General features: G+C 44.2%; 1 protein-coding gene across 1 annotated transcript; it reads left to right on the top strand.

The window, feature by feature from the left end:
• Nucleotides 1-239: 239 nt before the first annotated feature.
• Nucleotides 240-7,894, top strand: CORT (cortistatin). The gene is made up of 2 exons (XM_040326939.1): nt 240-442; nt 6,932-7,894. The coding sequence occupies exons 1-2, from the start codon at nt 344-346 to the stop codon at nt 7,136-7,138; spliced, it is 306 nt and encodes a 101-aa protein (XP_040182873.1). The 5' UTR covers nt 240-343; the 3' UTR covers nt 7,139-7,894.
• Nucleotides 7,895-19,620: the final 11,726 nt, after the last annotated feature.

The raw sequence follows: 19,620 nt of genomic DNA, 5'->3' as shown, positions 1-19,620 counted from the left end.
TTTATAAATAAACTCTTTGCAAAGAGGTGAAATCTTCACAAAACCTAATCTGCCGGATGATAAAAGCCTTTTGTGTCTTGAAAGACTCAGATGATTTCCTATTCAGTTACCAATTAAATGTATCGACTACGAGCTTCACAAAAAAAGAGCGCCTCGCCCTCCCGCCGCCGCCGCGTCACCTTCGTCAGCGATAGCAATAGATACTCTGAGGAGCCTCTTTGATAAGTGCTGCGGATTGTGCGTCGCGGTTGGGGCGTCCTCTTAGACGATTGTATAAAGAGGGAGCGTTCGGGTGAAAAATAACGAAAGCTGCGAAGAGCGTAAACAACGAACGCCTGCCGACATGTTCACCGCGCAGCTTTTGCTCCTGCTCCTGGCGTTCTGCTCTGTCCGATCGGCTGTGCCCATGCGCCGAGACAAAACCGCCACAAGCGGCAGCATGGTATGTGCAATTTACATTCTAACTTTGTGCAGTCAGTTATTGCTTTCTATGACTTATTTCTTCTATATTGCTTCAGGAACTGATGTGTGTAAGCAGATATACTTATGTCACCGCAGCGTACACATATCTGTAACAGGATGTACAATAATGACAAATCAATGGTGACCTTAATCCCATTATTACTTCCATCTGCTTTTTATTGCTTTCAATTGATCCAGGCGAGTACAGATGAGACGGCGGGCAGACGTAGTCGCCGCTTTCCTACTTTTTGCCTGTTATGGTCGATTTGTTTCCTAGATTCGCACAGTGATTAATCTTACGTCAAATTGGGGATGTAAGAAACAAAAGGGAAAGTATACAATGAGAGGGGTTGCTCATTGATGCAGTTCAAACAACATATTGCTTTGCTGCCCTCCGGGTAATAAACATGAAATTGGATTGATTGCTATGGGTGGCTGGGCTTTTTTTATTTTATTTTTTTATGGAATAAGCCCCAAGGGTTTCATTAGTCTGCTTATTCTCTGGTTTTATGAATGAGTAGACATATTTTCAATCCAAAGTGGGTGTGCCAAGCCAAAAAGGGTACAAAATGCTATGATGGTTCTTTAGCTCCATCACAAAATAATAGCCAATGCGTTTTGGGAACCCACAATACACCCTCTTTATCCCTGAGCTTTAACCCCTTGAAGCTGGCGGCCCCTTAAGGGGTTTAGAACGCTGGGAGGTGGGGCGGGGCTTAAAGGATAACTTAAAGGTTTGTTTTTGTTTTTACAAACCAGTTCATTTTAGGGCACACCACAATATGTTACCAAAATTTAAAAAATTGAGGTTGCGCCATGTAAATAGATATCCAAAGTGTCAAAGTTTAAAATTGCATGCATCCATGAACCGGCAACAAACTTCAGTACCCTATATTTTCCATAGGTGAAGATTTAAAAGCCCCTTCAGGACATCAGTTTAGCGTAAACTTTGAAATCGGGTGGCTATTCAGGTTTGCACACACTCCTGGCAGCAGCCAGGACAGCTTATGGCCGGGTAAAACTGAAACCCAACAGGAAAACCGCCGGGAATCCCGGCAGGAAAAATGAGAGCATGTCTTTTATTTTCCTGACGGGATTCCTGGCAGTATTTTTCTCTGCAGTTTCCCTATGGGGAAAGCCTGCAGTGGAGCATACACACGGCCAGGATTCCCGGCCAAAGCTCTCATGGCAGTTTTCCTGCCAGGAAAACCAGCCGTGTGTAGGGGGGGGGGAAGCTGCCGAGCAGGTTCTCGGCTTTCCCCTCGGTTTTTCCTGGCAGTAAAAAGTCCGCCGGGAAAACCGATCGTGTGTACGAGGCATCACTCTAAGGTCCCTGAAGAGGGCAGACAGCCATGATTTGAGGCTAGGAGAAAGGAGCTTATGTCGGGCTACTGCCCTTTTCCCACAAGAATGCAGGGGCTGCAAGGAACACAGAAACAGTTCATACACAGTCGTTTGTAGAACATATAGGCTAGACTGAAACAGTTTTTAAATTCATGGAAGAGGACCATGATGTAGCTTGTAGAACAGATAGGCTAGACTGAAATAGTCATAGATTCACAGCTGAGGACCATGAAGTAGCATGAGGAACAGATAGGCTAGACTAGAACTGTCTATAGGTTCATGTCTGTAAACCACAAAGTAGCTTGTAGGACAGATAGGCTAGACTGATATAGTCATAGATTCACAGCTGAGGACCATGAAGTAGCATGTAGAACAGATAGGCTAGACTAGAACTGTCTATATGTTCATGTCTGGAGACCACGAAGTAGCTTGTAGGACAGATAGGCTAGACTGAAATAGTCATAGATTCACGGCTGAGGACCATGAAGTAGCATGTAGAACAGATAGGCTAGACTAGAACTGTCTATAGGTTCATGTCTGGAGACCACGAAGTAGCTTGTAGGACAGATAGGCTACACTATAATAGTCATAGATTCACAGCTGAGGACCATGAAGTAGCATAAGGAACAGATAGGCTAGAGTAGAACTGTCTATAGGATCACGGCCGAGGACCATGAAGTAGCTTGTAGAACAAATAGGCTAGATTGAAACAGTCTATTAGTTCACGGGTGAGGACCATGAAATGACTTGTAAAACAGATATGAAGCTCTAGTCATAGAATCCAGGAACCAGGTCAGGTGCAACCTCTTTTATGTAGCTCAACATTTTGTCCCAGGTGCAAGCAGCCACCTCCTTCTATGACCTCATTGATCCATTCCCTCAGGTGGAAAATAAACATCTCCTCAGGGTTGTAATCTATTTAACAGCACTCCCAGCCAACATCTGGGCACACCTCCACGGGGATTGGCTGGGCCCTGCCCAATATTCAGGCTGATCCTTTAAACTCTCCCTCCCTAAACTCCAGAAACTTCTTCAAGTGGCAGGGGGGAGCAATCAAACTCCCAGCCAGTGCAGAACCAGAATAAACAATCATTGCTCCTCTCTGACTACAGCAGGAGCCAAGAACTTGCCTAGCAGCCTGACTAGGAGGGTGCTACACTGGTTCTTTACTGTTAGAGCAAAAAAAATGTGGAACTCCCTCCCTCAAGAAGTGGGACTGGCCCCGGAGTATTGACAACTTTAAAAAACTTTACTGTATGTAATGATATATTTAGCCTGGAGATCAGCTTTAAGCTTATTTGTTTTATTTCTGGAAGCATTATTCCAATAAATCTGCCTTGTGAGATTTCTTTCCACATTAAAAAGAAAAGTCAGTTTAGAAGAGCCATTTAAGGTACACATACGCAGCGTACAACATGGCCGCCCTCAGATAAGTGCCTTTATATGTCTAACCTAATAGGAGACCGCATCAGAAATAAAAGCAAGGTGAATTGAAAGGAAATCAATGCTAAAATAAAGTTATGCAAGAAAGATGGAATCGTGCATTTGGACACAGGCTGCGGCCCGCGCAGTTAATTAAATCCCCTCTGTTTTACAGGCTCCTATTTCAGAGATTCATTTGCTTCCTTTTTATTTTTTTTCCATTTTTTTTGAAAAAGTTCCAGGAAACAGTCCATAAATGTAACCATTAAAGCGGGTTATTACATTAAAATGGTACGCAGAAGTGCAGCCTCGGAGCTCGGCAGTACATTATCTGTCAGAATCTGTCATTTTCCTCCAAATCGCCGGCAGAGTGATGTAGAAAAGGTTAGAGCCCGCGTCTTTAAAGAACCACTGATGTCACGCAAAAATAATGGGGCCATAGAATAATTAGGCCCTTGATTTGTTCTCTCTGTCCCGTTTTACTAACATCTGTGTAAAAGGAAGAGAGAAAAGTAAAATTATCTTATTTCACCGTTATCAAATGCCACGGGCTTAAATCAAGGCAGCGAGTGCGTCTGGGGAAGGGGAGAAAAAAAAAGAAAAAGATCCATTTGCTGAAGATTTAGTTGCATGAGAAGCAAATGTAACGTATTAACTTGCCTGGAAATTAAATCAAACATTGAGTTGTCATCATTTATTTTTCCGTACTGCGAGGGAATTGGTTTAATCTGAAGAGTTTTTTAAGGACTGGGAATCATTTACTAGGGGGGGGGGGGATGGGGGGGATTATTTAAAGAGAAGAAACAAACATGTTGCATTTGATTAAAGGATCAGTAAATCTAAAACACAAGTTTGTTTTATGTAAAAAAAAAAAAATTCAAAAGGTTTATTAGGTACAAAGCGTCAGCTGTTAGATATTGCGTTTCAGTTACTTTAACTGATTCTATACCGGGCACTTTTACCACCTTCCTGCCCAGGCCAATTTTCAGCTTTCAGCGCTCTCACTCTTTGAATGACAAATGCGCGGTAATGCGACGCTGTACCCAAGGGATTTTTTTTTTATCATTTTCTTCCCACAAATAGAGCTTTATTTTGGTGGTATTTAATCATCACTGGGGGTTTTTTTTATTGCTAAAAAAACAAAAAAATAAACTAACATTTTGAAAAGTTTTTCTTAGTTTCTGTCAGTGACTTTTTCTACTTCACTGATGTGTGCTGATAAGGCGGCACTGATAGGCGGCACTGATGGGGTGGCACTGATGAGGCAGCATTAATATGCCGCACTGATGGGCACTGATATGTGGCACTGATATGCAACACTGATAGGTGGCACTGTCGGGCACTGATAGGTAGCACTTTTGGGCAATGATAGGATGGGTGGCACTGCTGGGCAGCACTGATGAGCAGGCACTGAAAGGCAGCACTGATTGATGTTACTGATGGGCACTGATTGGTGTTACTGATAGGCACTGATTGGGGTCACTGATTGGTGTCACTTATGGGCACTGCTGGGGCTACATTGATAATCAGGGCACTGATAACCTTTACACTCTCTGCCCCTCTATCAGTGTGAGGGGAGGAGAACAACAAACGGCACTTTTATGTTTACATGTGATTGGCTGTGGGTACACTGCAAGATCGGGAGTGCAGAAAATTGTGTATTTGTTGTAGACGGAAATTCTCAGAGGGGGCTTCTCCAAATTTTGCACAAAATACAAAGCTTTACAAGCTTGAACTACAAACACCAACATTTTCTTTTTAATACATTCCTCAATAGCAGCTTCACCCACTACAGGCTTGTGAATGACTAGAAATGGAGCCAAGAGCAAATCCATGCCACACATATTCACCTACCACAACAACAACTGCTTGAGGTTTTAAATGTCCTCCATCTTGTGCCCATCTCCATTCCACAGGCCTCCTCACAACATTCCCAAACATTAACCTTTATATGCCAAGAAAGGAATGTTCACACAGAAAGTTAGGGTTGCTGCACTTCACTGATTTTATTTCCAGATGGTATTTACAGTCATATCACACCAAACACAGTAAAGTAGACCTCCAGCTAGCCCAACTAAGGCCTCAATTATCCACAAGCACATGGCAGAATTGTCCAGGAGGCAAACAACCCCCCTAGGCTGTGATCTCCTCTATAGGGAAAAAGAAACCCCTGCTCTTAGTCTCAGAGTATTTATCCACACTCCCAGCCACCATCTGGGAGACCATCCCCAGGAATTTGTGATAACAGCAAACAAATACTCCTTTGCAACAACGTTGGATAGTCCATCTCTCAGGAGATAGTTGCTATGGCCTTGCTGCCCTCCAGTATAGTGGATATCCTAGTAGTCATAGAACAAGAAAAAAAAGGAGGACGAACCAGCCTTGTGCATTATCCCAAGCAAATTTATTACTAAAAACCAGAATACAATACTACTCACAAATATGTGGAGATAAAGCGCTTAGCGTAGCCACCTGATCGTGGCGATAAGTCCAGAACCAATAGTCTCCAGATAGCTATTGAAAAGACATCAGGGCTGCTGACGCGTTTCAAAGTCATAGCTTCTTCAGAGCCTAGCCTATTGGCCAGGACTGCATAAAATTTTTTAGCTGCCGATTATACACTCCATGCCCACTATCTTCCAGAGCAATTTCTGGAAAAACTGAGTGAAGCAGTTAATCCTGGAGCCACTGAAACACAGACCAGAACTTTCAACACAGCTACACTGATTACAGTGAGCCAGAACTAAATTTACCTAACAATGAAATACAGCTCCACTGAATACAGTGAGCCTAAGCTAAATTTGCTAGATCCTAGCACCTATCTAGAGCGTGCTAGACGAAAAAAAGCAAATGTAAAATTGTATTTCAGAGCAAAAAAAATCGAAAAAACATAGTGCTCTGAGTACTTTCTCAAGACTAGCAATGGTAAGAGTAATACAGAAGCAGCAAAGAGGAGAATGTATCAGACTCTGCATTGCTCTTGCCGCTGCTCAGAGCCGAGACATGCTACAGCTAGAGAACAGCCGTCTCCTTCCTGTTTTCACATTAGCTGTGGCAGGAGGAGAGTGGGGCAGGTCGGACCTCATAACTAGGGTTAGAAAACACATGGAAAGAGTACTACATAGAGGGCAGAACTGTAAACAATTATAATGATAGGACTTCTTTAAAGGGGGTGTAAAGGTACAATTTTTTTTCCTGAATAGCTTCCCATTTTACTTTTAAATGTCCTTATTTCTTCTGAGAAATCCTCACTTCCTGTTCTTCTGTCTAACTCCACACAGTAATGCAAGGCTTTCTCCCTGGTGTGGAGTGTTGTGCTCGCCCCCTCCCTTGGACAACAGAAGAGTCAGGACGCTCTCTACATTGCAGATAGAGAAAAGAGCTGTGTGTTAGTGGGCGTCCTGACACTCCTGTAATACAAGGGAGGGGGCGAGCACGACACTCCACACCAGGGAGAAAGCCTTGCATTACTGTGTGTAGTTACAGACAAAAGAACAGGAAGTGAGGATTTCTCAGAAGAAATAAGGACATTTAAAAGCAAAATGGAAGGATGAGGTAAGTGAAGGAGGACTGCACTTAGGTAAAGAAAGCTATTTAGGAAAAAAAAAATTGTACCTTTACAACCCCTTTAACTATTTTACATGAAGCAGTTTGTCTTAGTTTGTCAATCATTTGAAATTCTTATTTTCTTGATTTGCTGTAGGAACTAGATGAGGTGAAGAAAAACAACCTTGTGAATGTCCTTTTGGCCATACTAGATTGGGCGTCACCGTGGGCCGACACAGATACCATGAACAACGAAGATCCGGAGTTGCAGTACAGACCACAAAGATCCATGTACAACCCACCCATGGCCAGGGAGAAGAGCATGTGCAAAAACTTCTTCTGGAAGACCTTCTCCGCCTGCTAGATCCCCTCCTCTACCTTCCAGTACTTGTTCTACGTACAGAACCATGTGCCGCACCACAAAGATTCATCTGACGCTTCATGTATTACTCATAAAGAAATACAAAGGACCTCACCAATACAAGTCTCTGAAAGTAATAATGTCCTTGCTGCCAAAAGTAACCAGTCAGGATCTTTCTTTCAAGGTCTAATTTTGACCTAGAACAGCCTTTCTCATGATAGGTTCCTCCAGAAGCTTGCAGATTGACCCTCAGCTTGATGGTATCTGCACATTTATGTGGACAGTGCCACTTGGCAGAGTCAGCGTCATGGCACCAATGATCTTTTTAGCTGTCTGTAAGAATGCCATTCTGACCACCACTGTAAGAAAGGGCTTTCTGCTCATTGACCACCAATGTAAGGGACATTTTTCCTCTCTTACCCCAAATTAATCAGTTTTAGCAGGGGTTCCCTGAGACCTGGACTATATTTTAAGGGTTCCATTAGTACAGGGGTCTCCAAACTTTCTAAATAAAGGGCTTTTTTTTACAGTCCATCAAACTTTATATGGGCCCGGCTGCGGCCATTAGGAGTAGAAAAGGTTCTGACGTCAATAGGGAAAAATCAATGCCCCACCTTTGGTGTCAGTGGAAAGAATTGTGCCCCATCAATGGCATAATTGGGAGGAATTGTGCCCCTTTATTGGGGTCAGTGAGGGGAAATATACCCCGTTGTTGGTATCAGTGGATGAAAGAGTGCCCCAAGGGCCACATAAAAGCAAGCAAAGGGCCGCATCTGGGCCACAGTTTGGAGACCACTGCTCTAGGACAAGGAGGTTAAGAAAGGCTGCTCTAGAAATATCAAAGGAAGAATCTGATTGGTTGCTACAAAGGACTTTTATTTTATTTCAACCATGAGGCCTCATGCAATTTTGTACTCTTGTGTGGATAATGTATAGTTAAAGCTGAACTTTTAGCAGATATAAAAGACGCCCATTAATGCAGCCCTGTATTCGTTAGTATTTTTTATTGTAAGCAGTGTAAGAACCTGAATGTGACATGGTATCATTCTCTTGCAGTCCCTGTGCAGCAGAGCTCAGGCTAGGAGAGGGAGAAGCAGCACAATGAGCCAGTCAGTTGTGCTGCAGTGATCATGTGCTAACAAGGTACATGGTGATAAGTCGAGAAAGCAGAGCGAGACGGAGATGAGCTGCTTCTCTTTCTCTTTCCAGTCACAAGATGAGAGAGGGATGACAAGTGTAATTTAGGAGTGTAAAATGCAGACGTGTCTGGTTACAGTTAAGTGGAATATGAAAGCTTGAGGATTCACCTGAGGTTCCCCTTTTGTTGTAAATTGCTTTAAAATTCCATCTCATTATAATGTACTTCTAACTCATTGAGTTTAAGCTGTAAAAAAAATCACATTGTATGCTGCAATTAAAAATGTCTGAGCTACATTTCCATGCTGTGGTTGTAATGTGGAAGGACAGGCAGAGGTGCCTTTTTTGGGTCAAATCTAGAATATCGAGAGCCGTAATCAGAAATGCATTCTGGTGCAAAAGTCCTTAATTTGATTTTGGTTTGACATGTGTGCAATACATGATCATAGACTTGATGTGTTCCAAAGAACATAGAAAATACGTGATTTTGGTGATCGGTATTTGGTTACAAGGGGAGGGCCTTCTCTAGCATAGGAAAGACTTTGAACCTTTCTTGGATAATGCCATCAAGATGGGAGAGTTCAGGGGTCATACAAAAAAGTCCTTTAGCTGGTGGAGGTCAACCGCACTGAATGAGCATAATGCCACCGGGGGATGGTAAGTGAACTTGGTGGATCCTCATGAGAGCCAGATGTCAGAGATAAAAGAAGTGCCTTCAAGATGCAGGTCAACAATATTTCCCTGACTTTCCGAGAGAAGGGTGTACAGAGCTTTCCCTTCTCAGGGAAAGATATGGAATATTTAGAGTCGTAATCAGAAATTCATTCTAGTGAAAAAGGTCCATTGTTTCATTTTAGTTTGAGACGTGTGCAATACATGATCACAGATTTGATCTTTTCGAAAGAACTTAGAAATAAATAGATTTTGGTGATCGGTATTTGGTTACAAGGGGAGGGCCTTCTCTAGCATAGGGAAGACTTGAAACCTTTCTTGAATAACACCATCAAGATGGGGGAGTTCAGGAGTCATACAAAAAAGTCCTTTAGCTGGTGGAGGTCAACCGCACTGAATGAGCAGAATGTCACCGGAGGATGGTAAGTGAACTTGGTGGATCGTCATTAGAGCCAGATGTCAGAGATAAAAGAAGTGCCCTCAAGATGAAGGTCAACAATATTTCTCTGGCTTTCCGAGAGAAGGGTGTACAGACCTTTCCCTTCTCAGGTTCAGATATGGAATATCGAGAGCCGTAGCCAGAAATGCATTCTAGTCAAAAAGTTCCATTGTTTAATGTTAGTTTGACACATATGCAATACATGATCAAAGATTTGATCTTTTCGAAAGAACTTAGAAATAAATAGATTTTGGTGATCGGTATTTGGTTACAAGGAGAGGGCCTTCTCTAGGATAGGAAAGACTTTGAACCTTTCTTGGATAACACCATCAAAACAGGGAGGTCAGGGGTCATACAAAAAAAGTTCCTGAGCTGGTGGTGAGTGATCCCCATTAGAGACAGATCAGAAACAAGAGAAGTTCCCTCAAGATGCAGGTCAATAATATTTCCCTGACTTTCCCACCTAGTTGGTGGATATCAACCGGGGGATGGTAAGTGAACTTGGTGGATCCTCATTAGATGTCAGAGATAAAAGAAGTGCTCTCAAGATGAAGGCCAACAATATTACCCTGACTTTCCGAGAGAAGGGTGTACAGACCTTTCCCTCCTCAGGGTCAGATATGGAATATTTAGAGTCGTAATCAGAAATTCATTCTAGTGAAAAGTTCCATTGTTTCCTTTTAGTTTGACACGTGTGCAATACATGATCATAGATTTGATCTTTTCTAAAGAACTTAGAAGATAAGTGATTTTGGTGATCGGTATTTGGTTACAAGGGGAGGGCCTTCTCTAGCATAGGAAAGACTTGGAACCTTTCTTGGATAATGCCATCAAGATGGGGGAGTAAAGGGCTCATACAAAAAGTTCCTTAGTTGGTGGTGAGTGATCCTCATTAGAGGCAGATCAGAAACAAGAGAAGTGCCCTCAAGTTGCAGGTCAATAATATTTCCCTGACTTTCCCAGAGAAGGGCATACAGGTTTTTCCAGTGAGTTGGCGGGGGCTGATCACGAGCCCAATCCTTGGTATAACATCAATGGAGAGATTATACATCTACAGTGATGCCTAAATGATGTCTGTAGCATGGCAGCAGAGAATGATTAAATCGAGCAAGGAACCTTCCTGAAAAGCTTTTAAAAGATGCTACCACTTTACCATCGGCTCATCAGATACATACTAGTTCCAAGGCAGCAAAACACATATTTAGCAAATTTTCCTCTAGTTATCTAGTACATTAGTTCTGTGTGAATGGGGCAAAATGTCATTATGGCCACTAGATGGAGCTAAGGATTGTAGGAAATCATAGGAAGTAAACACTAATTTAATACGATTGTCAGGTCCATCTAGTGGCCATAAGGCAGTACTTTCCCAATTCCCGCTATTCTTATGAATTAAGATAATCTAACCTGGAGAGAAAATTTGTAAAATTTTTCCTCCCCATACGCATGGAACAGTTGTACCAGCAATTTCACTGGATGCTAATTTACTATGCTATTTTCTTTTTTTATAAACACACCACCAAGACTGCAGTGACTGCTCCAAACTTGCTTCCATCCAGTGTGATCTTAACAAATTCCTAATTTCAGGATAAACACAGTTCATGTAATTAGCACATCATAAGCCTATATATATAAAAGGAATAAAACTTCTCTCTTTAATAAGCCATTAAAGTTGAACTCCGGAAAGTTCCCCGAACTGCAAAGGTTAAATGCTTGTTTAGGTCTAGAGAGCCTCAAAAAGCTGTTTCACTACTTACCGTACTTTCTCTTCATGCTGTAAGACAGTCCCCGCAGTCTCTTCATTCCCATGGCCTCGCGATCGCAGGTCACCTGACATCATCAATGCAATGTAGAGCCCATAGGCGTGCACTGGACCTGAGGATACCTGAGGGACAATCCACTGCCAGAACATAGGGAAGAAGAGGAGAGCACCATGTGAAAAAGGGACTGGAGAATCGGGTTTGTAAAATGGATTTTCCAGTCCACTATACCTTATTTAACCCATGCTGTGTTAGGGTAATCCTAGGGAAGGCTCGTCAATTTCCTCCACCCCAAACTCGCTCATCCATGTCTTTATGGACCTTGTTGGAACAAGAAGAGACCCCAAACTGTTCCCACAAAGTTGGGAGCATGAAATTGTCCAAAATGTCTTGGTATGCTGGCGCCTTAAGAGTTCCCTTCACTGGAACTAAGGGGCCAAGGCCAATCCCTAAAATACAACCCCACACTATAATCCGCCCTCCACCAAATGATTTGGACCAGTACACAAAGCAAGGTCCATAAAGACATGGATGAGTGAGTTTGGGGTGAAGGAACTTGACTGTCCTGACCTCAACCCGACAGAACACCTTTGGGATGAATTAGAGTGGAGACTGCGAGCCAGGCCTTCTTGTCCAACATCAGTGCCTGATCTCACAAATGTGCTTCTGGAAGAATGGTCAAACATTCCCATAGACACTCCTAAACCTTGTGGACGGCCTTCACAGAAGAGTTGAACCTATCTGCAAAGGTTGGGCCAACTCAATATTGAACCCTACAGACTAAGACTGGGATGCCATTAAAGTTCCTGTGCGGTGGCTAGCTCCAGGTGGTCACTGTGGCGTATGGGCCTGAAATACGCCTGTTGGTAATCCTATTCTCTGCACTTGTTTCTCATAAATACTGAACAACTACTGTATATATTGGTCAAAGTACAGTACGTCTATTTTCAGTATGTGAATATGTCTATTTTGCATGAAGTGTACTGTAATATGTCAACTGGTATGCTGTATTTAACCTTTTTTTTTTTTTACAATAAAGCACCTTTGCTTGTTGTTAACAAAAAAAAAAGTTCCTGTGCATGTAAAGGCAGGCGTTCCAATACTTTTGGTAATAAAGGCCCAGATTCACAAAGCACTTACGCCGACCTATAACACGTTACGCCAACATAAGTGCAAATGTGCGCCGGCGTATGTGTGCGCCAGACCCACAAACTAATATGCGCCTGAAAACAGGCTACACCCCGCCGACGTAGCTTGCACACGCCGGCGTAGGGTGGGTGCAAATTTAGGCTGGACACATGGGGCTGCTCCCATTGAAACATGCAAATGAGGGAAATACGGCGATTCATGAACGTGCGCGTGCCCCGCGCATGATACGCGAGATGCGCGTAAGTTGTACGTCCGGCGTAAAGTTATTCCCCATAAAGGAGGTGCAACCCGGCAACAGACATGCAGAGGTCTGCACCAGGGAACACAAGCCGGCGTATTGTGCGTTGGACGTGTGTCTGGCTGGGCGTACGTTATGTTCACGGCGTACGCATGGATCCGGCGTAGCTTAGGCAGTTGTGCCGGCGTGGTTGTAAGCAGGCGCATGGGGGTGCTGTGCTTACGTCCATGCGCAGTTCGTGATACGTACCTGTCTGGCGCTCGTCCTATCATTTCCATGGGGTCACGCCTCATTTGCATGGGGTCACGCCTCATTTGCATGGGGTCATGCCCACTTCAACCTACGCCAGTGTGCGACTTCGAAACCCACGCCACGCTGGCGCAGCGTTGGGAGCACTGGCTTGCTGAATGCAATGCTTGCCTCTCTGCGCTGCGTTGGCGTAGCGTACAGTGCTTGCTCTACGGCGGCATAATGTGCGCCTTTGATCTGGGCCAAAGTGTGTATGTATGTGTATATATATATATATATATATATATATATATAAATTTTGTTTAGGGATAATTTCAACATTTACAATACAGAGATAAGTTAAAAAGAAACAAGCAGCACAATGACTACCGGACTAAGACTGGGATGCCATTAAAGTTCATGTGCGTGTAAAGGCAGTTGTCCCAATACTTTTGGTTAATATAGTGTATATATAAAAAAATATAAAATACCTTTTTTTTATTTATTTTTCCCCATCTTCATTTTTAAATGTGATCACGTGACCTATATTCTCAGCTGCATAAGGAGGTCAGAGCATTGGGGGAGGAGAAACAGCAGCTCACTGAACTTCCAAGTAAATGGTTGTGCAGGAGGTGGGAGGAGGTTGAGTTCTCAGCACAGCTAGAGAACTGACCATACTGTGCTCACCTGTCTAGTGTGCTCAGTTGTTAATAGGAAAGCAGAGAACTGTCAGGAACACCAAGGATTTCACACAAAGGAAGCAATACAAAGAGAACAGGAGACTTTTTCATACAAGTGTATGGTACAGCAAGCACATATCAGGAAAATGAAATGTTGGGTTTGCATACTCTTTAAGATCGTTGGTCATTGCTGGTTCAGCCTGACTCATCTGGCAGCCGTGAAAATGTTATTCTTGGAGCCGTCAGCTCGTACGGTAGATTCATATCCGCTATTATCTGCCTTAAAACACCAGAGCATTATACCTGGGCAATCAATAACTAGGGATTAATTAAACATTTTTACACTGTAATCTACCGATCCGAACACAGATATGAATCACTTTGTGATCGTAATTCATTCGCAGCCCAGCCTCCCTCCCCACATTGTACCATTGATTAATAGTTCATTGGGAACGTAATGTTTCACTAAAGGGGGTGAGTTATGAGCGGCAGGGGTTAATCCTCTTCCTCCCGAGTTTCGCTGGCTTCAGCGGTTTTTGTTCCAATCCCATAGAAAGAGAGGTAAATACTGGATGCTGGCGTAAGGTTTGAATCATGCTTCCTGGCCAAGCAATTTGCTTCACTTTTCATTAAGTGATAAATCAGTTTTATTATCAATGAACATGTTGTAATTCTCGAGTCATTGCTGGCAGATATGGTCAGGTTACCATAAAGTGAAAAGCGCCTCTTAGGAAGCGCGAGAAATCAAAAATATGTCCGCAGAGGTGCCAATGGCTAATTTCTTCATCAGGCTATGTCGTGTTAAAAGCCAACTATGCCAAATGTTGGGTGGTCATCAGTGGGTTCAATGAGCATCATCGGAGATGGCCGTGAGTTTTCTACTTTTTCCATTCAGGCCCCAAATCATCACAATAGTAGGCCGGATTCACAAAGAGTTACGCCGGCGAATCAGTAGATACGCCGACGTAACTCGGAATCTAAGCCCGTCGTAAGTTTAAGTGTATGCTCAAACTGAGATACACTTAAACCTAGCTAAGATACGACGGCTTGCGCCATCGTATCTTAGGGTGCAATATTTCCGCTGGCCGCTAGGTGGCGCTTCCATTGATTTCGGCGTAGAATATGTAAATTACTAGATACGCTGATTCACGAATGTACGCTTGCCCGTCGCAGTAAAGATACGCCGTTTCCGTAAGAGATACGCCGCGTAAAGATAAACATGCCCCCTAGGTGGCGTAGCCAATGTTAAGTATGGCCGTCGTTCCCGCGTCGAAATTTGAAAATTTTACGTCGTTTGCGTAACTCGTCCGTGAATGGTGCTGGACGTAATTTACGTTCACGTCCAAACCAATGACGTCCTTGCGGCGTACTTTGGAGCAATGCACACTGGGAAATTCCACGGAAGGCGCATGCGCCGTTCGGGAAAAACGTCAATCACGTCGGGTCACCAAAAATTAACATAAAACACGCCCCCTCATCCTCATTTGAATTACGCGCGCTTACGCCGGCCTTATTTACGCTACGCCGCCGTAACTTAGGAGGCAAGTGCTTTGTGAATACAGCACTTGCCTCTCTGACTTACGGCAGCGTAGTGTAAATACGATACGCTGCACCGCCGTAACAATGCGCGCCCCTACCTGAATCCGGCCCATAGGCTTTTGTCAATGGGCTTTGGGTTAGTGTTGAAGACATCTGTTTGAGACGCTTCTGAGATCCTTCAGAATTCCTTGATAGGCACATTCGACCTGAAGTTGCCCTCTTCCCATAGACTTTTATTGGATGCAAAACCCGTCTGAAGCAAATAGAAGATCGGTCAGCATGGGACACTAAGAGGGTATATTTATGTATTTAAATATTGCAGACCTATTTTTTTTTTTTGTGTCCTGGGCAAATACAAATGTTATAAGGCTGTTTTCCCTTCAGGTTGAATGTTTTTCATTCATACCGAAGAAAGTGAATCGGGAATAAGTGGCCCTAATACACTATTTCCCTGATTTATTCTATTGCCTATGAATGAAAAACATTTCACCTGGGGAGAAAATATCTTAAAAACTTTTGTGTCATGAATAGCTCTGTGAATTTTTCTATAAATACACCCGAAGGTCCCAAAGTGGACTCCCCCAGCCAGTAGTTAATTCCGCCTCCACTGTTATAGCAGATAAAGTAAGAGCCAACCACTGCTTCTGCTTGGCAGTCTGTCATAACCATTCAAATTGGCAGATTGTCTCTGGCCATGTCTTGTACTGTATCATGTCTACAGACTCTGACCATCTCTTGTATCATGCCCACAGACTCTGACCATCTCTTGTATCATGCCCACAGACTCTGACCATCTCTTGTATCATGCCCACAGACTCTGACCATCTCTTGTATCATGCCCACAGACTCTGACCATCTCTTGTATCATGCCCACAGACTCTGACCATCTCTTGTATCATGCCCACAGACTCTGACCATCTCTTGTATCATGCCCACAGACTCTGACCATCTCTTGTATTATGTCTACAGTCTCTGACCATCTCTTGTATCATGCCCACATACTCTGACCATCTTTTGTATCATGTCCACGTAGTTATCATGTAGTTAATTCTGCCTCCACTGTTATAGCAGATAAAGTAAGAGCCAACCACTGCTTCTGCTTGGCAGTCTGTCATAACCATTCAAATTGGCAGATTGTCTCTGGCCATGTCTTGTACTGTATCATGTTTACAGACTCTGACCATCTCTTGTATCATGTCTACAGACTCTGACCATCTCTTGTATCATGCCCACAGACTCTGACCATCTCTTGTATCATGCCCACAGACTCTGACCATCTCTTGTATCATGCCCACAGACTCTGACCATCTCTTGTATCATGCCCACAGACTCTGACCATCTCTTGTATCATGTCTACAGTCTCTGACCATCTCTTGTATTATGTCTACAGTCTCTGATCATCTCTTGTATCATGCCCACATACTCTGACCATCTTTTGTATCATGTCCACAGTCTCTGACCATCTCTTGTATCATGTCTATAGTCTCTGACCATCTCTTGTATCATGTCTATAGTCTCTGACCATCTCTTGTATCATGTCTACAGTCTCTGACAATACACCATAGAACAACGTAAATAGCGTCTAAACCAGTGGTTCTCAACCTGGGGGGTCGAATGATGATTTGCCAGGGGTCACCAAATACTGGGCTGTTCCTGAAGTCCGCGCCGCTCTCCCAGCCTTTTTTGCGGCCGCCCACTTAGCCTCCTCGCAGCCACCCATTCAGTTCACGGTATTGGATGGGGGGCAGAGACTAGAGGTCAGCTGACTGGTGAGGAATGTGAAGTGGGAGGGGCTGAAGGAGACCCTATGTCCTGATTTTGGCATAGGTGTCACTGCTATGAGACACCACAAAGTCAGAGACACAGTGAAGCCGGAGACCTTTGATTATAGTTGCCATTAAAAGTCCCCACTACAGTTCTCAGATCAGAAAATTACTTTGTTTAAGAGCACCTAAGTTGGCTGATCAGAACTCCCCCCCCCCCCAGCACTGCCACTTACCCCCCCCCACCAAGGAGTAAGAGAAGGAATAAAAATAGAGAATACATGGAAAGGAGAGGAAAGAGGGAAGGGAACAAAGAAAAAGGGAGAGAAAGAATAATGCCGCGTGCACAATCGATCGGAAATTCCGACAAGCAAAGTCCGATGTGAGCTTTTGGTCGGAAATTCCGACCGTGTGTTGGCTCCATCAGACTTTTGCTGTCGGAATTTCCGCCAACAAAAGCTTGAGAGCAGGTTCTCCATTTTTCCGATGGAAAAAGTTCCTATCAGAAATTCTGATCGTCTGTAGCAATTCCGACATGCAAAATTCCTACGCATGCTCGGAAACAATTCGAGGCATGCTTGGAAGCATTGAACTTAATTTTCTCGGCTCGTCATAGTGTGGTACGTCACCGCGTTCTTGGCGGTCGAAAGTTCAGAGAACTTGTGTGACCGTGTGTATGCAAGCCAAGCATGAGCGGAATTCCGTCGGAAAAACCATCCAAGGTTTTTCCGACGGAAATTCCGACCGTGTGTACGTGGCATTAGAGAAAGAACAAGAAAGACGGCTAGAGAGAGGGATGAGGGTGAAAAACAAGAAGTTAGGATAGAGAGAGATAACAGGGAAAGAAAGGAGAACAAAGAGAGAGTGGTACATCCTAAAATGTATCATAAGGGGTTTTTATATTGTACGAGTGGAAGGGACTCAGGGAGCGCTAAATGCCCATGGGTTAGGGCAGTGGCATCACTAGGGTTGGTGTCACCCGGTGCGGTAAAACATGGTGTCACCCCCCCCCCCCCTCTGTCTAGGCTGCCCAGCACCAAGCAGGCAGCGCACGGGCACGGGGCGTACCCCAAACCAGCCCCTGTAAATGATAGTATAGGACAGTATAGTGGCAGGTTAGGGTAGTATAGAGTGGTATAGTGGCAGGTTGGTGTAGTGGGGTGGTATAGGACAGGTTAAGGTGGTATAGGGCATGTTGGGTAATATAGGGTAGTTTGGGGAGGTATAGGGCAAGTTAGGGTTGCATAGGGCAGGTTGGGGTGGTATAGGGCAAGTTAGGGTGGTACAGGGCAGGTTGGGGTGGTATAGTGCAAGTTAGGGTGGCATAGGGCAAGTTGGGATGGCATGGGGAAGGTTGGGGTGGTACAGGGCAAGTTAGGGTGGCATTGGGCAGGTTGGGGTGGTATAGGGCAAGTTATGGTGGTACAGGGCAAGTTGGGGTGGCATGGGAAAGTTTGGGGTGGTACAGGGCAGGCTGGGGTGGTACAGGGCAGGCTGTGGTGGAACAGGGCTGTTTGGGGTGGTACAGGGCAGGCTGGGGTGGTACAGGGCAGGCTGGGGTGGCACAGAGCAAGTTGGGGTGGCATGGGAAAGTTTGGGGTGGTACAGGGCAGGCTGTGGTGGTACAGGGCAGGCTGGGTGGTACAGGGCAGGCTGGGTGGTACAGGGCAGGCTGGGTGGTACAGGGCTGTTTGGGGTGGTACAGGGCAGGCTGGGGTGGTACAGGGCAGGCTGGGCATGTCAGCTAACAAAAAAATAAAATAAACACGGGATGGTGTCACCCCTCTAGCGGGTGTCACCCAGTTCGGACCGCACCCCCCGCACCCCCCTAGCAACGCCTCTGGGTTAGGGGCACAAATTACTTGTCTTGCCTTGGGTCCTGACAACCCCACGCTACAAAAATAATTTTACTGTTCATCAATGGGTCACGGCACTGGAAAGGTTGAGTACCACTGGTCTAAACGGATGATTTATTGCATGATCACAACACAAGGAGAGTGCAAATGTCATGTCTACAGTCTCTGACCATCTCTTGTATCATGTCTGCAGTCTCTGACCATCTCTTGTATCATGTCTGCAGTCTCTGACCATCTCTTGTATCATGTCTGCAGTCTCTGACCATCTCTTGTATAATGTCCATAGTATCTTGTATAATGTCCATAGTCTATGACTATATCCTGTTGTGTGTCTGCTGTTTTTAAGACTGTATATTTACTTAATTTTATGTGGTGACATCAAGGGCCACAATTGGTCTCCCCCAATAACAACAAAGCTGGCTAACACTGAGTCAGAGGGTTGAGAAAAAACGATTATCACTGGCTGGGGTGCTTACATTGATCACGTTTTATTAATTTATGTAAAACCTTTATTCCAAAAGAAAAAAAAAAAACGGTTTGCTGTAACTGCTTACAAAGTGTTAGCTTGAGTTCGGCTTTAAAGGAGTTGTAAAGGATTTTTTTTTTTTTTGCCTAAAATTAATGTCTGCAAGGTAGACAGACAGAATAGTGTAATGATTCTGTTAAAAAACGAGTAAATATCTATTAAATTCCTTCATCTATATCACCTCCGGCATTCTAGTTTCTGTTCTCTCATTCACTTCCTGGTTTGCGGCGCACGTTCATGTAAGAACTACATTTCCCAGTATGAATTGCGGCACACCCAGTAATTCACACCTCCTTGAAGTCTCTAACACGTTGAGAGCGTCCTGCCACAGAGATGTAGTTCCCAGGAGGGGGCGAGCACATCACTGACCACCACAGTAAACCCTCCCGTCACGGTGGTCAGTAACAATCAGACAAGCAGGAAGTGAACAGAACAGAGAAGAAATAGAGCAACTTCTGAGCAAAAACGAGCAATGAGGAAGTGAAAAGAGGAATGTCTGCA

Source organism: Rana temporaria, chromosome 10, assembly GCF_905171775.1.
Source record: "Rana temporaria chromosome 10, aRanTem1.1, whole genome shotgun sequence".
Taxonomy (NCBI): domain Eukaryota; kingdom Metazoa; phylum Chordata; class Amphibia; order Anura; family Ranidae; genus Rana; species Rana temporaria.
The sequence above is the reverse complement of the archived record's forward strand: the minus strand, read 5'-3'. Positions and strand labels throughout refer to the sequence as shown.

What these genes read in the sequence shown, in the direction of transcription:
- CORT (XM_040326939.1), top strand. Translation starts at nt 344, where the DNA reads ATGTTCACCGCGCAGCTTTTGCTCCTGCTCCTGGCGTTCTGCTCTGTC. An exon ending in CCGCCACAAGCGGCAGCATG is followed by an intron (nt 443 to 6,931) that starts GTATGTGCAATT and finishes GATTTGCTGTAG; the next exon opens with GAACTAGATGAGGTGAAGAA.